Source organism: Rattus rattus, chromosome 13 (assembly GCF_011064425.1).
Source record: "Rattus rattus isolate New Zealand chromosome 13, Rrattus_CSIRO_v1, whole genome shotgun sequence".
NCBI lineage: Eukaryota > Metazoa > Chordata > Mammalia > Rodentia > Muridae > Rattus > Rattus rattus.
In genome coordinates, this window is record NC_046166.1 from 61,578,491 (window position 1) to 61,602,323 (window position 23,833).

Below are 23,833 nucleotides of genomic sequence, written 5' to 3' on the forward strand. Positions count from 1 at the left end.
GGTTGTTTTGATTTGCATTTCCCTGATGACTAAGGATGTTGAACATTTCTTTAGGTGTTTCTCAGCCATTCGGCATTCCTCAGCTGTGAATTCTTTGTTTAGCTCTGAACCCCATTTTTTAATAGGGTTATTTGTCTCCCTGTGGTCTAACTTTTTGAGTTCTTTGTATATTTTGGATATAAGGCCTCTATCTGTTGTAGGATTGGTAAAGATCTTTTCCCAATCTGTTGGTTGCCGTTTTGTCCTAACCACAGTGTCCTTTGCCTTACAGAAGCTTTGCAGTTTTATGAGATCCCATTTGTCGATTCTTGATCTTAGAGCATAAGCCATTGGTGTTTTGTTCAGGAAATTTTTTCCAGTGCCCATGTGTTCCAGATGCTTCCTAGTTTTTCTTCTATTAGTTTGAGTGTGTCTGGTTTGATGTGGAGGTCCTTGATCCACTTGGACTTAAGCTTTGTACAGGGTGATAAGCATGGATCGATCTGCATTCTTCTACATGTTGACCTCCAGTTGAACCAGCACCATTTGCTGAAAATGCTATCTTTTTTTCCATTGGATGGATTTGGCTCCTTTGTCAAAAATCAAGTGACCATAGGTGTGTGGGTTCATTTCTGGGTCTTCAATTCTGTTCCATTGGTCTATCTGTCTGTCTCTGTACCAATACCATGCAGTTTTTATCACTATTGCTCTGTAATACTGCTTGAGTTCAGGATAGTGATTCCCCTGAAGTCCTTTTATTGTTGAGGATAGTTTTAGCTATCCTGGGTTTTTTGTTATTCCAGATGAATTTGCAAATTGTTCTGTCTAACTCTTTGAAGAATTGGATTGGTATTTTGATGGGGATTGCATTGAATCTGTAGATCGCTTTTGGTAAAATGGCCATTTTTACTATATTAATCCTGCCAATCCATGAGCATGGGAGATCTTTCCACCTTCTGAGGTCTTCTTCAATTTCTTTCTTCAGTGTCTTGAAGTTCTTATTGTACAGATCTTTACTTGCTTTGGTTAAAGTCACACCGAGGTACTTTATATTATTTGGGTCTATTATGAAGGTGTCGTTTCCCTAATTTCTTTCTCGGCTTGTTTCTCTTTTGTGTGAGAGGGAAGGCTACTGATTTATTTGAGTTAATTTTATACCCAGCCACTTTGCTGAAGTTGTTTATCAGCTTTAGTAGTTCTCTGGTGGAACTTTTGGGATCACTTAAATATACTATCATATCATCTGCAAATAGTGATATTTTGACTTCTTCTTTTCCGATCTGTATCCCTTGACCTCCTTTTTGTTGTCTGATTGCTCTGGCTAGAACTTCAAGAACTCTATTGAATAAGTAGGGAGAGAGTGGGCAGCCTTGTCTAGTCCCTGATTTTAGTGGGATTGCTTCAAGTTTCTCTCCATTTAGTTTAATGTTAGCCACTGGTTTGCTGTATATGGCTTTTACTATGTTTAGGTATGGGCCTTGAATTCCTATTCTTTCCAGGACTTTTATCATGAAGGGGTGTTGAATTTTGTCAAATGCTTTCTCAGCATCTAATGAAATGATCATGTGGTTTTGTTCTTTCAATTTGTTTATATAATGGATCACGTTGATGGTTTTCCAGATATTAAACCATCCCTGCATGCCTGGGATGAAGCCTACTTGATCATGGTGGATGATTGTTTTGATGTGCTCTTGGATTCGGTTTGCCAGAATTTTGTTGAGTATTTTTTGCGTCGATGTTCATAAGGAAATTGGTCTGAAGTTCTCTTTCTTTGTTGGGTCTTTGTGTGGTTTAGGTATAAGAGTAATTGTGGCTTCATAGAAGGAATTCGTAGTGCTCCATCTGTTTCAATTTTCTAGTAACAAAATGTATTGTGGTGAATAAAATCACATGACCTCCCCAAGAATGATTACAGTAATGAGCATTTATTTGGGGTATTTGCTATAATCAATCAATATCACAAAGCTAACACATAATATGGAGTTATGCTTTGAGATGTAGACTGCTGACGACAGTATACGAATTCCTTTTTAGGCAATATACAGGTGTGAAAACATTTAGCAACTGCAGTTCGAATGACTTTGAACGTTTTAAATTGAACGAGGGTGCCAAATGTCTGCAGAATAAGCCAGAGATGCAAAGGAGTCCAAGAGCAGTCTGTGGAAATGGCAAAGTGGAAGGTGACGAAATTTGTGACTGTGGCAGTGTACAAGTGAGTGCGCCATCTTGGGAAATTTCTAACCAATTCACTCACCACTTTAGCTCTTCTCCTCCTCCTCCTCCTCCTCCTCCTCCTCCTCCTCCTCCTCCTCCTCCTCCTTATCCTCCTCCTTCTTCTCCTTCTCATTCATCTCCTCCTCCTCCTCCTCCTTCTTCTCCTTCTTCTCCTCCTTCCTCTCCTTCCTCTTCTTCCTCTCCTTCCTCTTCTTCCTCTCCTTCCTCTTCTTCTTCCTCCTCCTCCTCTTCTTCTTCTTCTTCTTCTTCTCCCTCTTCTTCTTCTCCTCCCTCTCCTTCTTCTTCTTCTCCTTCTTCTTCTCCTTCTTCTCCTCCTCCTTCCTCCTCCTCCTCCTCCATTTAAATGAAACACATACATCCCTCTAACTCTTTACTTAAACTTGGCTAATTTCATAACTGTATGTTTGAGTTCAATCTGCCACCAGCCCCGTACAGAAATTTTAGGACGGAGCTTCCTTATGGCGTCAGTAGTCTGGTGAGGGGACCTGTCCTCTACTGTAATGTTGGTCATTTGCATGTGAATGCCCACAATCCAGAGTGCAGTGCTTCCTGGCTGTCCAGTTTCCATAATCACAGCACAGTGCTCCTTAATCACCATACAGACATAGCAGGACTTTTCTTATACGTAGGCACGAGCTGCTGGCTTGCATAGCCCATAAAAAGATTGCTAGTGGTTTGCAGAGCAAGTCCTCCTCCTTCGATCACATAAGAAAAGGAACCAGTCACACAGACAGGACCGTGAGCATGGCAATCTTTAAATACAAAATCTGACGGTTGTGCTTGAGCCTTCTCTTGCCTTTCTCGGGTTTCCCTGTTTGTGTTCATCTCCAGTCAAAGGCCTTTCTTTATCTAATGAGATGATCACATGGTTTTTGTTTTTCTGTTGTTTTAAAAAACTAAATTCCAAATGTTCAATTTTCCAAATGAAGACTCAGGAGCCAGATACTGTGGAGAAAGCCTGCTAGCTCAGAGAGGCAGAGAAGGCACCCAGCTGACCTTCCTACTCCACTCATGTCCTGGGATTAGGGTGGGAACAAAACTCTTTCTCCTTCCCTAGGCTGTCTTAAATTAAATACCCTTCAACTCAAAGACCCTCCTTCTGTTTACTTATGTTCACTCCCTACACCTCTTGACCTATGGTTGAATTTATTTAGCTCTTGGATTGAAGGCGTGTGCTAGGGCTGAGCCATACCACAAGTACTTGTTTACAAGTAAAGAAGATCAAATGCTAAGCCGCAACTAGAAGCAGATTCTTACAGTTCACAATCTCAGGGGTTCTCAGCGTGCAGTGCAACATCTTTCAGTCTACTTGTGTGATGAATTAAATTTGTTGATTTATGTTTGTTGAATAATCCCTGAATCTCTGGGATGAAGCCAACTTGATCATGGTAAATAATACTTTTGATGTGTTCTTGAATTCGTTTCCAAGTATTTTATTGAGAAAATTTGCGGGTTGGGGATTTAGCTCAGTGGTAGAGCACTTGCCTAGGAAGCGCAAGGCCCTGGGTTCGGTCCCCAGCTCCGGAAAAAAAAAAAAAGAACCAAAAAAAAAAAAAAAAAAAAAGAAAATTTGCATCTATGTTAATATGTGCTATTGGTATATGATTTTCTTTTCTGCTGTGTCTTTGAGTAGTTTAGGATAATAGTGGCTTATAGAAAGAACCAGGAGATGTTCCTTTAGTTTCTGTTTTGCAGAATATGTTGAGGAGCATTAGTTTTAGCTCTTTTAAGGTGTGATAGAATTCTATGCCGAATCCATCTGGTCCAGGGCTTTTTGGGCTGGGCGACTTTTAATTACTGATTCTATTTCACTAGGGGTTTGGGGTCTGCTTACATTGACTATTTCATCTTGATTTAACCTTAGTAGATTGATATATATCTACTGCATATATATATATATATATATATATATATTAATTGCATCCATTTCTTTTGGGCTTTCTAATTTTATGGAATCTATATTTTTTAAAGTATATCCTTAAATACTCTGAATCTCCTTGGAATCTGTTGCAGAGTTTCCATTTTCATTTTCTGATATTATTAATTTGGATCATCTCTCTGCATATTTTTGTTAATTTGGCTAAAGGTTTGTAAATCTTGTTGCTATTCTCCAAGAGTTTTCTTATTCTTCATATATTGGTTTTTGTTTTCTTTTTCTTTTTCTTTTCCAGAGCTGGGGACCGAACCCAGGGCCTTGCACTTGCTAGGCAAGTGCTCACCACTGAGCTAAATCCCCAACCCCGGTTTTTGTTTTCTATTTCACTGATTGCAGCTCAAGTTTCTTTCTTCCACCCACTCCTCTGCCTCTTATTTTTCTTATTTTTCCAGAGTTTTCAGTTGTGTTGTTGTTATTAATATGAGTTTCCTCATATTAATTTACATACAATGAACTTGCCTTTTAGAACTGCCCTCATTGTATTCCAAGGCTGGGGAGTGTTGTGTTTTCATTTTATCCAGCTCTAAACAGATTTTAATTTTCTTCTTGATGGTTTGTATTGATTTCCGTACTGATTTCATCCAGTAGTGAGTTGTGTAGCTTACACGAAATTGTATATTTTCTGTTATTTCTATTGTTCTTGACATCCAGTTTTAATCCATGGCTGTCAGATAGAGTATGGGGTGTTATTTTAATTTATCTATCTGTTCTTACTTGCTTTCTGGCATAATATGTAGTCAGTTTTGGAGTAAGTTCCATGGGCTGCTGAGAAGCAAGTATATTGTTTAGTGTTTACATGGACTGTTCTACAGAAGTCTGTTAGGTCCATTTGATTCATGGCATTGTTTAGTTCCAACATTTCTCTCTCTCTATTTGTTGGCTCAATGACTTTTTTCTTGGTGAGAGAGAGATATTGAAGACTCCCACTTTCAATGTTAAGGGTCAAAATATGATCTTCGTAGTTAGTAGTGTTTCTTGTATGAAATTTCATCTCCTCCTCTTTGGTGCATAAATGATTAGAATTGTAATACCTTCTTGGTGGATCTTTCCTTTAGTAAGGATCTAGTAGCCTTCCCTATCTCTTTGTCAGATGTTAAACTAACAACAGCTTCTTGCTTCTTGGTTCCCTTTACACAGAGTTTTTTTTTTTTTCCTATCCCAGTGGCACCTACCTTTAATGCTAAGATGCCTTTCTTGTAAATGAGAGATGGATTTTGTTTTTTAATCCATTCACCTAGTCTATGTCCTTTTGATTAGAGGTTTGAAACTGTTAATATTTAGAGTGATTATTGAAGTGTGTTTATAGATAGACTGTAGTCAGTTTTTTGGAGCTTTGCGTTCTTAGTTGTGTTTTGTGTTTCATTAAATTACAGCTTTGTTTTCTTTCTAGTCTCTCAGCTAGAGGTACTTATGCCTCTATTCAGTTCTCAGTATGGTGTTTGGCATTCTCTTCAGGGTTTTTTGTTCATTTGTTGTTATGCATTTTAGGCTGCTTTTTTTCCCCCTTCTTTAACTGTTACAGATAGTTGTTCTGGGTACAGTAGCCTTGGTTGTCAGCCAGTGTCTTTTAGAACTTAGGATGCATTGTTCCAACTCTCCTGGCTTTCATCTCTCATTGAGAAATGTTCTGATGGTTTTCCTTTATATGTGACTTGTGTTTTCTTTTCTCTTACAGCTTTCAATAGTTTTACTTTGGTCTGGATATTTAGTGTTTTAATTACACTGTGCTGTAGTGTATGTGTGTCTGTGTGTGTCCCTGTGTGTTTCTGATCTTAAGTAGTTTGTGGCATTTTTTCCTCCTATGATTTTATTTAATCATCCGGTCCATTCCATTGACCAAGGATTCTCCTTTTTTTCACCCAAGCCTATATTTGGAAGGTTTGATGTTTTCATATGGTCCCACAGCTACTGCATGTTACTTTCCTGTGTTTGTCTAACTTTTCATAGTCATTATTTTGTCTAGATCTTCTACGTTGAGTCCTGATAGTCTTTCTGCATTCTGCTCAATTTATTCTGCTTGTAAGACTGTTGCCTGAGTTTTCTAATTGGGATATTAAAAATTTCAATTCATCTTTTAAGGCATATGTTCTTTTCAGTGTTTCTATCTCTTTACATTGAATTCAGTATTTAAGTTCTGAATTGCCTTAATTTCATTCAGCTATTTATCTGAATTTTCTTCATTCAAGGATTTCTTGTTATCCTCTTGGAATTCATTGAAGTGACTGTTCATGTCTACTTCATATCCCTTGAGTTATTTTATAAAGTATATGATTGTTATTTTAATTTCTGCATCCTGAGGTAGTTTTTTATAGATACCACTTTTAAGGATCAGTTGGTATTTTTGTTTTGGTGCTTTGACCTGGGCATGTGGACCTCTTTCTTTGGTTGTTTGTCTGATATGACAATCAGTCTTCCCTTAGATTGGTGCAGTCCAGACTTGCATGACCTGAGATAGACCATAAGCTAGTAGAAAAGCTATTCAACTGGACCAGGCACAATTTGCTCTGAAACCAAGGGTCTGGAAAGAGGCCTGTGGATGCTAAGATACCAACTATATCTCAGGGTTTTACTGCTGTGAACAGACACCATGACCAAGGCAACTCTTATAAGGACAACATTTAATTGGGGCTGGCTTACACATTCAGAGGTTCTGTCCATTATCATCAAGGCAGGAACATGGCAGCATCAAGGCACATATGATATAGGAAGCGCTGGGAGTTCTACATCTTATTCTGAAGGCAAACAGGAGAAGACTGACTTCCAGGGAGCTAGAATGAGGGTCTTAAAGGCCACGCCCACAATGACACACTTCTTCCAACAAGGCCACATCTACTGTAACATGGCCATACCTCCTAATAGTGCCACTCCCTGGGCCAAGCATATTCAAATCATCACAAACAGGGAGAGGAAATGATGGAAGAGGGAAGAAGTGTCTCCCTATTCAAAGGTAGCTTTTGAATAAAGCAGGTCAAGAGGCAAACCAACTGAACCCAGGCCTGTGGCTGTAGAGATGGCCATATGCAAGGGAGAAATAGAGGAGATGGGAGAGTGGCAGAGAAGGAAAGGGAAGGCACTTGGAAAATGTGGCTCACGTACAATGAGGGTTGGCATTCTCTGGGGCTGGAACTAGCCTTATAGATTTGCAGACGGCAGTAGGTTAGGGGCAACTAGCTTGTTGCCCTAACCCTAACTGTAACCTTAACCATAACCTTAACCATATTAGCTAATCATCAAGATTATCATGGCCTGGCCAGGAAACACCTTCCAAGCTCTGGATTCATTTTTTTTTTTTTATTTTTCTTCTGCAGTGATTTGCTGTTCTTTCCCTGTTGTATACAACTTCAGGAAAAAGTTTTTTCCCTATATTTTTCTGTGGCTTCTAATTGGATTGGGAGGGAAGTCGAATATCAGTCACTCTATTAACACCCAGAGAAGCATGTGTTACGGATATTGTCTGTACATGCTACTATTGCGAATAATTTCCTTGACGGCATAGCTCTATCAAGTTTTTGTTACTGCCATGTATTTTCCTTTGCAGCAATGTGGGGCTAACAGCTGTTGTGAGCCTAAATCTTGTGTTCTGAAGCATGGAAAAGCCTGTGACAGTATGTCTCCCTCAGCAACATGCTGCAAAGATTGTCAAGTAAGATTTACGTTTAGTAACATTACATAATCACCTAGTAAATTATACACAGAATGTATTGACTTATGACTAGAGTTTTATGTGAAAAAAATTAGTTTTTAAGTGAAGAAAGATGATAACACAAATAAATCAAAGCTTCAATTTCTTATTTTGCGAAAATTTCTGCAACGTCCCGGCCTCTGTTTAATATCGCTGTTTTTGTTAACCTGAAACTGTCTCCCACCCCCCCTTTTTTTCCTGTGTCTCAGATTTTCTGTTTGACCTAAGCTGTACTTGAGCTCAATCTATAACCCTAGTTGTCCTTTTTTTTTGGTGCTGAGGACCGAACCCAGGGCCTTGTGCTTGCTAGGCAAGCGCTCTACCACTGAGCTAAATCCCCAACCCCCTAGTTGTCCTTTAATTTACAATCCTCCTGCTGTAGTATTCCCAAGAACCTGGGGTTACAGGAGTCTACCATAAGGTCCAGCTAACATTTTCCAAATATACATATCTATATATCTATATCTAATCTATATATCTATATCTATATCTCTTTTTCATGTAAATGTTCGATTCATTTTAAAATGAATATCACAGTAACTTTATACTAAGATATTACAAACACTAAGGAATCAACAGAACAAATAATCGGTACTGTTTTGAAATATCTGTGAACACAATATTATTATATGTAATTTTTTTTGTTAGTTTTTACCAGATAAACATGAATGTAGGCCCAGCAGCAGTATGTACTGTGACGTTTCTGAAGTCTGCAATGGGAGCTCAGGACAATGTCCACCTGATATAATTTTATCCAACGGGAATATTTGTGGAGAAGGTGGGGCTATCTGTTATGATGGAAACTGCCCCAACCTGGACAGAGCATGCGAGGCTATGTATGGACTAGGTAAACATTTTGTTACATTTAAATCAGTGACTCTCAGTATTTCCTTTCACAGTGTCAGAACAACAGGACTCCTTATATATAGATTTCAATTTTTACTTAATATTTGCATAGTTTTACAAGTGTTTTTTGCTGAGATATAAATGGCAAATACGAATTGTCTTTGGATATGTGCCTTGATAGTGTGATATGTATATGTATGCTTAGATATTTGACATAATCAAGCTAATTAAAGTAGCTATAATATCCCATAGTACTGTTTTCTCCTTTAGCATTAAATAAAATCTTAAGACCTAAGCTCTTAGAGAGTTTCAAATATAAAAGAGAATATTGGTTCCTGTTGTCATACTGCTACAGTTTGGATTTATTTATTTTGATGATTACATGCTTTATTTTTTGCACTCCCCCCCATGGTTCCCCCCTCCCAGAGCTGCTCACTCCATCTCCCCACCCCCTTTTTGCCTCTGAGAGGGAACACTCCTATCAACCCCCTTCCCTGGAGCCTCAAGTCTCTACAGGATTAGGCTCATCCTCTCCCCCTGAGGGAACACAGGGCAGTCCTCTGCTACATAGATGCTGGTGGCCTAGGACTAACTAGCCTGTGTGTGCTCTTTGGTTAGTGGCTTAGTCTCTGGGAGCTCCCAGGGGTTGGGGTTAGTTGACACTGTTGGTCTTTTGATGGAGTTGCCATCATCTCCTTCAGTCCTTCTCTTAACTCTTCCATAGGGGTACCCAATCTCAATCTAATGATGGGCTGTAAGTTTCTATGTCTGTCTCGGTCAGCTACTGTCAGAGCCTCTCAGAGGAAGCCATGCTAGGTTCCCATCTGCAAGCACAACATAGCACCAGTTATAGTGTCAGGGTTTGATGCCCATCCATGGGATAGATCCTAAGTTGGGGCAGTGGATTAGTCAGGGTTCTCTAGAGTCACAGAACTTATGGGTAGTCTCTATATAGTAAGGGAATTTGTTTTGATGACTTAGTCTGTAGTCCAACTCCCCAACAATGGTCAGCAGCAGGTATGAATGGAAGTCCAAGGATCTAGCAGTTGCTCAGTCCCACAAGGGAGGCAGGGGAAGAAGAGAATGTCTTCCTTCTTCCAATGTCCTTATGTAGGTCTCCAGCAGGGCGTGTGTCCCAGATTAAATGCCTGGATCTGAGACTTCCTTTGTCCCAGATGACCTTGAACTCAGAGATCTTCTTGCTTTAGTCTCCTAGGATTCATAGCCACTTTGCCTCAAGATTGCCATGCCAAGATCCAGGTCAGAAACTTGTATCTCTGAGCCTCACGCTCAGGATCACAGGCTGAGCCTTCGAATTCTAGATTGTAGTTCATTCTGGATATAGTCAAGTTGACAACCAGAAATAGCCACTACAGAGAGTCACTGGCTGGCAATTCCTTCAGTCTCTGCTCCGTTTTTGTCCCTGCATTTCTTTTAGACAGGAACAATTCTGGGTCAAAAAAAAATTGAAAGTGAATTCATGTCCCTATCCCTCCACTGGAAGGATAACCGTCTAACTACTGGAGGTGGTCTCTTCATGTCCACTGTTGGGCATCTCAGCCAAGGTCACCCCCATTGAGTCCTGAGAGCCTCTCTCACCCCAGGTCTCCAGGACTTTTGAGAGCAGCCCCCCCAACACCCTCATCCCTGGGAGCCACATATTTTCATTCTCCTGGCCCTCTGGCTTCTCTCCTATCTCCTACCATACCTGGTCATGTCCACCCCACCCCTTTCCCCTTCTTCTCCCTTCTCTTACCCAGGTCCTTCTTTCCCTCTGTCTCCCATGATTATTTTGTTTCCCCTTCTAGTGGAATTGACCCATCCTCACTTGGGCCTTCCTTCTTTAACGTTTTAGGGCCTATGGAGTGTAAATTGAGTATTCTGCCCTTTTTGGCTAATGTCCACTTATCAGTGAGTACACACCATGCCTGTCCTTTGGGTTCTGGGTTATTTCACTCAGGATGATCTATTCTAGTTCCATCCATTTGCCTACATGGATGCCTTCATGACGTCTGGTTTTTAAGAACGGATTAGTATTCCATTGTATAAATTAACTACATTTATTTTAGATATTTTAGGTGGAGCCATTTTACACAAATCAAACTTTGAACTTCTTGATATCCTTTCTTTTCTCCCTTACCCCAGTCTCTAAAAACAACCATTTCATACTGTGATTCTATGATTTTGATATTTTGTGATTTTACATAGAAGCAAGATGACAGTTTTTACCTCTGTACTTGACTCCTTTCACATAACACAATGTCTTAGAGATTTATTCTTGTGACAAAACTGAAGCAAGGTGTCTCTCTCTCTCTCTCTCTCTCTCTCTCTCTCTCTCTCTCTCTCTCTCTCTCTCTCACACACACACACACACACCTATTCATATATATCTATCTTTTACAAATTATGTTTAATCTAGTCATTATTCTTTAATTTGTCAATGGACCTTTAGGTTGTTTCAAAATCTTGACTATTGAGAAACATGAAATCACACACCTGGAAACACACATTTCTCTTTAAGAAAATGCCTCCATGTCCTTTGAATACACCTAGGTGGATTTCTGAATTTTCCTTTATTGAATCACTCCTGTACCCCTGGGACGAAGCATACTTGGTCATGGTAGATGATATCTTTGACATGTTCTTGCATTTGGTTTACCAGTATTTTATTGAGTATTTTTAACTTCAATGTTCATGAGGGAAATTGGTCTGAAAGTTTTCTTTCTCTGTTGAGTCTTTTGTCTGGTTTAGGTATTAGAGTGACTGGGGCCTCATAGAATGAGTTTGGCAATGCTCCATTTGTTTCTATTTTGTAGAATAGTTTGAGGAGTATTGGTATTAGCTCTTCATTGAAAGTCTGGTAGAATTTTGCAGTTCTCTGGTGGAACTTTTGGGGTCACTTAAGTATCCATTATATCTTCTGCAAATAGTGATATTTTGACTTCTTTCTTTCCAATTTGTATCCATTTTACCTCCTATTGTTGTCCGATTGCTCTGGCTAGGGCTGCAAGTACTATATTGAATAGGTAGGGAGAGAGTGGGCAGCCTTGTTTAGTCCCTGATTTTAGTGGGATTGCTTCAAGTTTCTTTCCTTTTAGTTTGATGTTGGCTACTGGTTGGCTGTATATTGCTTTTATTATGTTTAGTTATGGGCCTTGAATTGTTGATCTTCCCAAGACTTTTAACATGAAGGGGTGCTGAATTTTCTCAAATGCTTTCTCAGCATCTAATGAGATGATCATGTGCTTTCTTTCTTTGAGTTTGTTTATATAGTGATTACATTGATGGATTTCCATATTGAACCATTCCTGCATCCTGGGATGAAGCCTACTTGATCATGATGGATGATTGTTTTAATGTGTCCTTAGATTCAGTTTGTGAGAATTTTATTAAGTATTTTTGCATTGATATTCATAAGGGAATTTGGTCTGAAGTTTTCTTTCTTCGTTGGATCTATGTGGTTTAAGTATAATGGTAAGCGTGGTTCATAGAAGGAATTGGATAGTGTTCCTTTTGTTTCTATTTTGTGGAATAGTTTGGACAGTATTGACATTAGGTTTTCTATAAAGGTCTGATAGAATTCTGCACTAAACTCCTCTCATCCTGGGCTTTTTTTGGTTGGGAGACTTTTAATGACTACCTCTATTTCTTCAGGAGCTATGGGACTGCTTAGATGGTTTATCTGATCCTGATTTAACTTTGGTGCCTGGTATCTGTCTAGAAAATTGTCCATTTCATCCAGATTTTCCAGTTTTTTTGAGTATAGGCTTTTGTAGTAGGATCTGTTAATTTTTTTGAATTTCTTGTTTCTGTTGTTATCTCTCCCTTTTCATTTCTTTCTTTTTTGTTTTACTTTGAATCTTTTTTTATTAGATTTTTTTCATTTACATTTCAAATGTTATTCCCTTTCCCAGTTTCCTGGACATAAGTCCCCTACCCCATCCCCTTCCCCTTCTTCTATGAGGGTATTCCCCTCCTCATCCATCTCCCCTTCCTTCCCTGCTCCCTTTTCATTTCTGAATTTGTTAATTTGGATACTGTCTCTGTGCCCTCTGGCTAGTCTGGCTAAGGGTTTTTCTATCTTGTTGATTTTCTCAGAGAACCAGCTCCTACTATTGTTCATTCTTGGTATAGTTCTTTTCGTTTCTACTTGGTTGATTTCAGCCCTGAGTTTGATCATTTCCTGCCTTCTACTCCTCTTGGGTGTATTTGTTTCTTTTTGTTTTAGAGCTTTTAGGTGTGCTGTCAAGCTGCTATTGTGTGCTCTCTCCAATTCCCTTTTGGATGTACTATGAGTTTTCCTCTTAGCACAGCTTTCATTGTGTCCCATAAGTTTGGGTATGTTGTGCCTTCATTTTCATTAAATTCTAAAAAGTCCCTAATTTCTTTCTTTATTTCTTCCTTGACCAAGTTATCATTGACTAGAGCATTGTTCAACCTCCATGTGTATGTGGGCTTTTTGTTATTTTTGTTGTTACTGAAGAACCAGCCTTAGTCTATGGTGATCTGATAGGATGCATGGGATTATTTCAATCTTCTTGTATCTGTTGAGGTCTGTTTTATGACCAATTATATGGTCAGTTTTGCAGAAGGTTCCATAAGGTGCTGGGTTCTAGAGGTGCCATACTGCCTTGGCTATTTTTGATTGTATTCTTACACTGGTCTTTAGTAATTTGGTTGTCCCTAGTGTTGGAAGGCCTGATAGTCCCTGATGGGAGCAGTTTTCAGGTAGAGCTGGTAGTCCCTGGTAGTCTGCAGGCCATAGCAGGTAGTAGCAGGCTTTTGTGCCTACGGACAGTGTTGGTTGGGCCTGATGACCTCAGGCTGCTCGCTGTCCTGGGGTGGGGCAGACCTCCAAGTATGCAGGTAGAGCTCATGGTCCCAGATGGTTGTAGGCCTCTGTTTTTCCTAGGCAGCAGCAGGCCTTCAGGGATGCAGGCAGAGTTGTGGCCCAAGAAATGGAGTGTAGAGGGTCATGGTGGGGCTCATGTCTACTGGGTGGGGGCCAAAGGCAGGGAATCAGGATTGAGGGTTTAATCTGGTAGATACTGATAGCTGCAGCTATCTGGGATTTGGTTAGATGGATAGATCAGAAGATGGGGCACATAGGGGACAGGGCACATACCTCAATGCTTCCCGGCTTGCTGGGGGAAGCCAGCAGGCAGGGGCTTGGGGCTTGGCTATCTCTTTTGGTTGTCCTTGGTAGCAGCAGGCCTCCAGGGATGCAGGCAGGGTTTCGCCCTGGGGAAATGTAGTGCAGAGGGAGTGTGGTGGTGCTCACTGCTGCTGGGTTTGTCCAGAGAGGCCAGCAGGCAGGGAACTGGGGGTAGGGCTCTCACCTGGTGGTTGCTGATGTCTGCAGGAGTCTGGGATTGGGGGCAAATTTGGCCACCAACAGCCACCTTTCCAAAACTTTCCTGAAGAAGGCAATGCTATGGTGCTTTTCTCCACTGTGCCAAGAAGTAGTTCCTATCACACAGCTTCTAGAAGAGCGGCCTCTTCCTGATCCAACTGAACCCCTGGCCCTGAACCCATGTGTTCTTTCATATATCCACACTGCAGACTCCAGCTCTGCAATTTCTCCATTTTTGCCAGTGTTTCAGACTTGGGTACCCCTCCAATTGGACAAGTACTTCAGGAAGCTGACACTTCCTTGGGCCCTGCTCTAAGCTATGGATGCCAGCTCTGTACCGTAGCTGTCGCACACACCTGCGTCTTAAGCACTCGAACCACGGGCACAGGAAACCAGTCGACTCCCCAGCAACTAAAGTTGTAGCTCTTTGTGTGTCTGTCCTCCAGATCCTCAAGCAGATATATTATAAATCCGTGTGCAGCTGGTGCCAGGAGACCTAAACATATAAATCAAGTATGAATGGGAAGATGGACTGCATTATGGCAGGAACAGGGGAATTTAATCTACCACATTGCAGAAGACAGATGATTTTTCTGACCCAGAAAAATCCCCCTCTCTGGAAATTTTCACATGGTTCCCTCTGCAAGATCTCTGAATGCTATAGGATTAATAACTCCTCATTCAGACTACAAGAGAGAAAGTAAAATGGGTTTCAGTAGAGTGAAATTGTGCTGGAAAAAAAAAAAACATTTGGAAAGACCACCAAAGAGTTTATTTCAAATATTATTCTTAAAAAGATATCTAGGTGCACAGAACACATGAAACTCAAGACGGATGATCAAAATGCGAATGCTTCACTCCTTCTTTAGAAGGGGAACAAGAATACCCTTGGCAGGGAATAGGGAGGCAAAGATTAAAACAGAGGCAGAAGGAACACCCATTCAGAGCCTGCCCCACATGTGGCCCATACATATGCAGCCACCCAATTAGACAAGATGGATGAAGCAAAGAAGTGCAGGCTGACAGGAACCGGATGTAGATCTGTCTTGAGAGACACAGCCAGAATACAGCAAATACATAGGCAAATACCATCATTAAACCACTGAACTAAGAATGGGACCCCGTTGAAGGAATCAGAGAAAGAACTGGAAGAGCTTGAAGGGGTTGAGACCCCATGAACAACAATGCCAAGCAACCAGAGCTTCCAGGGACTAAGCCACTACCCAAAGACTATACATGGACTGACCTGGGCTCCAACCTCATAGGTAGCAAATGAATAGCCTAGTAAGAGCACCAGTGGAAGGGGAAGCCCTTGGTCCTGCTAAAGACTGAACCCCAGTGAATGGATTGTTGGGGGAGGGCAGGGGGAGGATGGGGGAGGAACACCCATATAGAGGGGTGGGGGGGGTTAGGGGATGTTTGCCCGGAAACCGAAAGGGAATAACATTTGAAATGTAAATAAGAAATACTCAAGTTAATTAAAAAAAAAAAAGATATCTAGGGGCTAGAGAGATGGCTCTGCCATTAAAAGCTAGGCTCATCAGCAAAATAAAAAGCCCTTTATACGTTCAAATAAAACAGGTATAGCTCATGTGTGAAGTCCTGGTTTTGACTGCCAAATTCATGTAAAAGAGAATTGGACATGGTCACCAATCTAGCCCATGTTTGATGCTAGTCAGTTATATATGCGCCATAATAATTCTGTAAATATTTATCTAGCAGCCTGATTGGATGAAACAACCTTCCTACTTTGAGAATACAGACAAGAATTTGGTGAGAGTAACAGGGCTAAGACTCGGGAGTTTCCAATGCATGTAGGGCTTGAATTCCAGTGGTAGGTCTTGGTCGCATCAGACAAATGCAAAATTTATTGATAGATAAATAAAAATGTCTAAAATTTAAAAGTGCACGACAATGTGGGTGATCTTAGCGAAAATTGAACAAGTGAACCAACAGTGCAAAACCAGAGCCAGGGTGACAGAAGAAAGCCTAGCTGCCACAAGTGTAAGTCCTAGACACGCTTGTCTGAGGATGTGAAACTCCAGAAGAAATGTGAGCAGTGAGAAGGAACAGTCAAGGGATGGTTTGGAAGTAGCATCCAGGGTGAGAAGTGCAGCTGATGTCTTAGCAGTTTGTAGAGTGTGGGTGTGAACAGTTCCCAATCATTCATTCATTCATTCATTCATTCATTCATTCATTCATTCATTCATTTAATGAGTGTAGTGTGAGTACATTGTCACTCTCCTCAGACATAGACCAGAAATGGGCATCAGAACCCATTACCGATGGTTATAAGCCACCTTGTGGTTGCTGGGAATTGAACTCGGACTTCAGGAAGAGCAATCAGTGCTCTTAACTGCCGAGTCATCTCTCCAGGCCCTCTGACGCTCTTAGGAACACCCAACCATAAGTATATTCTGGTTTCTGCTTAATAACTGCAGTTTTGCTACAGAGCGGTGTCTCAGGTTCTAAGACCATCAGAAATATGTGTTTCCCCACGATCGGGACCCACAGGTAGAGGATCACTGATGTAAGGCCTGGAGGGGGAGTATGGCTAAAACCTGGAGGGGAGTATGGCTAAAACATAGTGTATCAGGATAAGAAGAGTAGTGTGTGTGTGTGTGTGTGTGTGTGTGTGATTGACCAGTTGAAATGTTTAAGTAAGAGACTAAAAATATGGTTTTAGTTTTTAAAAGATCATTGTACTTTGTATTTCGCTAGTAGATCATGTGGATGGGAATCATTGGGAAGTAATATATATGGTAGGCAAGAAGAGATGTGACCCTACTTACACTGTACTTAGGGGGCTTTATCGAGAAGACTCCAATTAAGAGACGGAAAGGGAAATGGACGAAAAACCCACTTTTAAGTTTGGCCTCATCATCTAACTCACTAATGTCATAAAATAAAAGAGTATGGGGAGGCAGGGTTTGGTTCGATATCGTAAGCTGCAATACCCATTAGTCAAAGCTGAGAAGTGTTCCATGTCAGGTAAGTATGCTTAATGTTTTTGTGTGCTCTGTCTCACCTGATGGAAACCACTTTCTCCTATGTTTAATTATCTCTAATAGTTGTCAGGAGAGGCAATGCCAAGCTCTCTAGTACCCCATGATATTTTTAAAGTATTATCTCAATTGTTTATAGTACTTACCCTGTATCTTGTTACCCTAGTACCCTCTATGAGTAACAGTGTGCTAAAATGCATCTATTATCCAATTGTATCTCATAGGACTTGATAATGTAGCACAGGACACCTACATCTTGTTTCTAGATAGGCGACTTCTATGACTTAGAAGACTTCGGTAAGGGATTTAAGGGAGCATTTAGCAGATGATGTCACATTTCCAAAGTGCTTTCCTTTTAGTGTCTCAGTCTTCCTCTGGGCAACAAAGTTTGATCTGAAGTGAGTCTCTAATCACACTAATGGGGAGGCGTGTATAAGACGCACCCCACTAGTCTCACTTCCAGTTGCTGTGATGAAATACCCTAATTAAAGCAACTTGGGGGAGAATTTTTATGATTCCGGGTTAAAGTTCATAATTGCAGGAAAGCATAGGCCAACCTGATCTAGATAATCCTTTCTGGAGGCATTATTCCCATATTATTGTTATGTTGACATTAAAACCATGAATGGTTTTAGTGATTTGCAACCTAACCTATCTCCCCCCCACACCTTTTATTAATGCTACTAACTTACAGATCCACCAGTGGATTAATACCTTGAATAGGGCAGATACCTCGTCCATGATTGCTTATGATACCCAGGACTAAGCCTCCAGTGATAAGCCTTTGGGAAAACTTATCTCCTATCTAAGCAATGGTGCCTTTTTTGTTGTTTTCTTGAACAAAGCTTTGTGCTCTACCCGCGCATGCATAACTCTCCTTTCTCTTGTATTTTATGTCACAGAAATGAATACAGTGTATCAAGATAGCATCACATCGTAGTCATGAACACTGTCTTTCACTTTAGTTCTTTCTCTGTCCTTACTACTTATTAGAAAACCTTCTGAGTTAGGGAATAGTGGAGATAGAGGTAAGGAAACATGGTGTATTAGGACACAGAGAAGCATAGATATATAATCTAATCTAAATATGTTTCTAATTTTGATAGGTTCAACCAATGCTCCATTTGCCTGCTATGAAGAAATCCAGGGCCAAAATGATAGGTTTGGCAACTGTGGCAAAGACCAGCAAAACAGATACATATTCTGTGGATGGAGGTGTGCCACACAGAACAGTGATACTTTCTATGTTCTATCCTTTCTTACTTAGTTTTTATTTTTAGAATATACCATGAATTCCAGTTGTTTCAATTAGCACATCTGCATGGAAGGTACTCTGAAGCCCAAACAAAGGTCCAGGCTTGGACACTGTTGTGCTTCGGAATAACAGTTTAAGACATTTATTTACAGGTGATCATGCAGCCCCTAAATCCAATCTAAAACCAGAAGGATACCTACAGAGCCTTCTCCTCAACAGCTACAGATTTTCTTGCTTGTGAAAATGATCCCTTTGACGGTTTACCTAAGATGAACATTACTTCACATTTATAAATTAAGCTCACTCTCTCCTACATCTTCAGAGAGAGCTTCTTAATAATTTGTCCCTGAGTTTAATAAAAATATTTATTTAGATCCTATTATGTACTAGACACTGGCTTAAATAATAATCAGCAATGCACATGCATGCGCACATGCTCATGTCATTTATAGACTTTGAAATTTGTTCTTTTTTTTTGTTTGTTTGTTTGTTTTTTGTTTTTTCTGGAGTTGCAGACCGAACCCAGTGCTCTACCACTGAGCTAAATCTCCAACCCCTTGAAGTTTGTTTTTACTTATTCATTTTAATCCCCCTCGGTTGCCCCCTCCCACAGTCCTTCCCCATCATCCCTCTTCTCCTATGAGCTGCTGTCCCTCACCCCAGATATCCTCCCCATCCCACCCAACACTTCAAGTCTCTGTGAGGTTAGGTACTTCTTCTCCCACTGAGGCCAGATAAGGCAGCCCAGCTAGAAGAGTATATCTCATGTACAAGTAACAACTTTTGTGATAGCCCCCGCTCCAGTTATTTGACCCACACAAAGGCCAAGCTGCTCTTTGGTTGGTGGTTCAGACTCTGAGAGCCCCTATGGGTCCAGGTTAGCTGACTCGGTTGGTCTTCCTGTGGAGTTCCAATTCCCTTCAGGGCCTGAAATCCTTCCTCCTACGCTTCCATAAGAGTCCCCAACCTCCATCCACTGTTTGGCTGTGGGTGTCTGTAACTGACTGAGTCAGATGCTGGGTGGAGCCTCTCAGGACAACTTGTTCCTGTCTGCAAACATAGCAGAGCATCATTAATAGCGTCAGGGATTGGTGCTTGGCCATGAGATGGGTCTCCTGTTGGGCCGGTTATTGGTTGGCCATTCCCTCAGCCTCTGCTCCATCTCCCTTGCCTGCGTTACTGGTAGACAGGACATATTTTGGGTTGAAAGTTTTGTGGGTGGGTTGGTGTCTCTATTGCTCCACTGGGGATCCTGTCTGGTTACAAGAGGTGGCCTCTTTAGGTTCCAGCTAAGGTCATCCCCATTGATTCTTGGGCACCTCCCTTATCCCAGGTCTCTGTCTTTTCCTGGAGATGCCCCCTTCTCACTCCCATAAGTTGCAGATTTCCATTCATTTTCATGGCCATCTGGCCATCTCTTCTGTCCTTCCCCACACCTGATCCTAAACCTCACATTCCCCTCCTTATCCAGTTCTCTCCCAGTTCCCTTCCACCATCCTGCCTCTTAAAACTATTTCATTCCCCCTGCTAAGTGAAACTCAAGCTTCCTCACTTGGGCCTTTCTTCTTGTTTAGCTTCTTTGGGTCTGTGGAGTATAACACGGTTATCCTGTACCTTATGGCTAATATCTACTTATGAGTACACACCATGCATGTCCTTTTGGGATTGCTTTCCTCACTCAGGTTGATATTCTCCAGTTCTATCCATTTGCCTGCAAAATTCACGATGTCTTGGTTTTTAATATCTGAATAGTATTCCATCGTGTAGATATAGCACGTTTTCTTTATCCATTCTTCAGTTGAGGGACATCTAGGTTGTTTCCAGCTTCTGGCTATTACCAATAAAGCTGCTATGAACACAGATGTTGTGTCTTTGTGGGATGGTGGAACATCTTTTGAGCATATATGCCCAGGAGTGGTATAACTGGATCTTCAGGTAGAACTATTCCCCAGTTTTCTGAGAAACCGCCAACTTGATTTCCAAAGTGGTTGTACAAGTTTACACTCCCACCAGCAATGGAAGAGCGTTCCCCTTGTTCCACATCCTTGCCAGGATGTGCTATCTCTTGAGTTTTTTGATCTTAGTCATTCAGAGTTGGAACCTCAGAGTTGTTTTGATTTGCATTTCCCTGATGACTAAGGACTTCGAACATTTCTTTAAGTACTTTTGGCCACTTGAGATTCCTCTGTTGAGAATTCTCTGTTTAGTTCTGTACCCCATTTTTTCAATTGGGTTATTTGGGCTGTTGGTGTATAACTTCTGGAGTTCTTTGATATTGCAGATATTATAATTTCTTTGTAAATTATGGATATTAGCTCTCTGCCAGGTATAGGGTTGGTGAAGAACCTTTTCCAATCTGTGGTCTGCCAATTTGCCCTATTGACAGTGTCCTTTGCCTTACAGAAACTTTGCAGTTTCATGAGGTCCCATTTATCAACTATTGATCTTCGAGCCTGAACCACTGGTGGTGAACTTGTCTCCTGTACTCCAGCCTTACCTTGTCCCAGATTTTAATGGAAATGCTTTAAGTTTCTCCTCATTTAGTTGATGTTGGCTACTGGCTTGCTGTAAATTGCTTTGATTATGTTTAGGTATGTGTCCTGTATCCCTAATTTCTCTAATATTTTTAGCATGAAGAGGTGTTGGATTTCATCAAAGGCTTTTTCAACATCTAATGAGACAATCGTGTAATTTTTTTCTTTCAGTTTTATATGGTGGATTATGTTGATGAATTTTCACATATTAAACCATCCCTTGAATGAAGCCTACTTGAACTTGATAGATGATGTCTTTGATGTATTCCTGGATTCAGTTTATCTGTATTTTATTGAGTATTTTTTTATTACATCAATATTCATAAAAGTAATCAGTCTGAAGTTCTCTTTGTCTTTGTGTAGTTTAGGTATCAGGGTGACTGGGGCCTCATAGAATGAATTTGGCAGTGTTACTTGTGTTTCTATTTTGTGGAATAGTTTTAGTAGTATTGGAATTAGCTCTTCTTTGAAAGTCTGGTAGGATTCTATACTAGAACCTTCTGGCCCTGGGTTATTTTTAGTTGAGAGACTTTTAATGGTTGCTTCTATATCTTTCGGTGTTATAGGGCTGTTTAAATAGTTTATCTGGTCTTGATTTAACTTTGGTAAGTGTTGTCTGTCTAGAAAATTCTTAATTTCACTAAGATTTTCCAGTTATGTGGGATATAGGTTTTTGAAGCAAGATCTAATGATTCTTTGAATTTCCTCAGTGTCCATTGTTATATCTCCCTTTTCATTACTGATTTTGTTTATTTGGATACTATCTCTCTGGCTAGTTTGGCTAAGGGTTTGTCCATTTTGTTGATTTTTCTCAAAGAACCAGCTCTTGGTTTTGTTGATTCTTTTTATTTTTATTTTTTTTTGGTTGTTGTTTCTTACTTTTCAATTTCAGTCCTGATTTTGATTTTCTCCTCTTTGGCTCTTTGGTGTGCTTTCTTCCTCTTCTTCCTCTTCCTCCTCTTCCTTCCCTTCTTCTCCTTCTCCTCCTTCTCTCCCCCTCCTCCTCCTCTTCCTCCTCCCCTCCTCCCCCCTCTTCTTCTTCCTTCTTCAGAGCTTTCAGGTGTGCTTTTACCACAGCCCATCTTTTTTTTTTTTTTGGTTCTTTTTTTCGGAGCTGGGGACCGAACCCAGGGCCTTGCGCTTCCTAGGTACGCACTCTACCACTGAGCTAAATCCCCAACCCTCAGGTGTGCTTTTAAATTGCTGATTTGAGAACTTTCTAATTTCTTTGTGGAGGCACTGAGTACTATAAACTTTGCTCTTGACAGTTTTCATTTGTCCCATAAATTTGGGTATGTTGGACCCTCATTTCCATTAAATTCTAGAAAGCCTTTAATTTCTTTATTTCTTCCCTGCCCCAGCGATAATCAAGTAAAGAGCTGTCCAATTTCCACGAGTGTGTAGGCAGTCCAGTGTTTCTGTTGTTATTGAAGTTCAGCTTTAATCCATGGTAATCTGATAAGACTCAAGGCATTTTTAAATTTTTTTTGTATCTGTTGAGGCTTGCTTTGTGACAGATTATATGGTCAGTTTTGGAGGAGGATCTATGAGGTGCTGAGAGGAAGGTATATTCTTTCATGTTTGGGTGAAATATTCTATAGATGTCTGTTAGGTCCATTTGATTCATAATGTCTGTTAGTTTCATTATTTCTCTGTTTAGTTTTTGTCTGGATGTCCTGTCAATTGGTTAGCATTTTTATTGGATAATTGAGTTCATTTATGTTGAGAGATATTGACTAGTGATTGTTATTTCCTGCTATTTTGCTATCGGTGGTGTGTGTGTGTGTGTGTGTGTGTGTGTGTGTGTGTGTGTGTGTGTGTGTGCTTTCCTTGTTTTTGCTGGTATGGAATTACTTATTTCCTGAGCTTTTTGAATGTAGTTACCTTCTTGAGTTGGAGGTTTCCTTCTAGTACTTTCTGTAGGGCTGGATTTGTGGATAGATACTGTTTGAATTTGGATTTGTCTTGAAATATCTTGTTTTCTCCATCTATGGTTTTTGAGAGTTTTGCTGGGTATAATAATCTAGGTTGGCACATGTGGACTTTTAGAGGTTACAAGATATCTATCTAGCCCCTTCTAGATTTTAGATTCTGTATTGAAAAGTTGGGTGTAATTCTGATACATCTGACTTTGTATGCTACTTGGCCTTTTCCCTTGCTGTTTTAGTATTCTTTTTTTTGTTCTATAGATTTCACGTTTTGACTATTATTATTTTCTTTTCTGGTCCAGTCTAATTGGTGTTTTATAAGCTTCCTGTATGTCTGTAGGCATCTCTTTCTTTAGGTTGGGAAAGTTTTCTTTATGATTTTGTTGAGAATATATTCTGGGGACTCTTCACCTTCTTCTGTTCCTATTATTCTTAGGTTAATCTTTTCATGGTATCCCAGATTCTGTGTCAGGAATTTTTTTTAGCTTTAACATTTTCTTTGACTGATGTATCAATTTCTTCTGTCTTCTATTTCCTGTATTCTGTTTGTGAGGCTTGCATCTGTCGTTCCGGTTCCCACCTAGGTTTTCCATCTCAGAATTTCCCCAGTCTGTGTTTTCTTTATTGCTTCTACTTCCACTTTCAGGTCTTGCACAGTTTTATTTATTTCCTTTACCTTTTAAAATTGTATTTTCTTGTTTGTCTTAAGGGACTTGTTTCCTCTTTAAAGATCTGTATCTGTTTGATCATATTTTCCTGTATTTCTTTAAGGGACTTATCCATTTCCTCTTTACTGGCCTTTATCATGTTTATAAGCTTGGATCTAAGACCATTTTCTTCTGTTTCAGTTGTGTTAGAATACCCAGGGCTTTCTGTAGTAGGTTAGCTGTGCTTTGAAGGCGTCACGTTGCCCTGGCTCTTGTGTTCTTTTGAGGGCCTTTAGCCATCTGGATGGTTTTGGTCCCTGAATGTTCTGGTAGTAGGTATTGGGAGGGGGATGAACCTCAATGATCCTAGTGTGGCAGGCCTATGATGGATATCCGTGGGATATATGGTTCTGTACCTGCAGTTCTGTACGAT

The 23,833-nt window shown here is 40.4% G+C and overlaps 1 protein-coding gene across 1 annotated transcript in view; it reads left to right on the forward strand.

Annotated features, from left to right (window-relative positions):
* Window positions 1-23,833, forward strand: part of Adam32 (ADAM metallopeptidase domain 32) — a 99,859-nt gene that overhangs the window by 51,705 nt on the left and 24,321 nt on the right. The window contains exons 12-15 of the mRNA XM_032919035.1: window positions 2,014-2,191; window positions 7,689-7,793; window positions 8,481-8,679; window positions 18,143-18,251. Of these exons, the coding sequence (XP_032774926.1) occupies window positions 2,014-2,191; window positions 7,689-7,793; window positions 8,481-8,679; window positions 18,143-18,251 (591 nt within the window). The remainder of the gene's footprint in view (window positions 1-2,013; window positions 2,192-7,688; window positions 7,794-8,480; window positions 8,680-18,142; window positions 18,252-23,833) is intronic.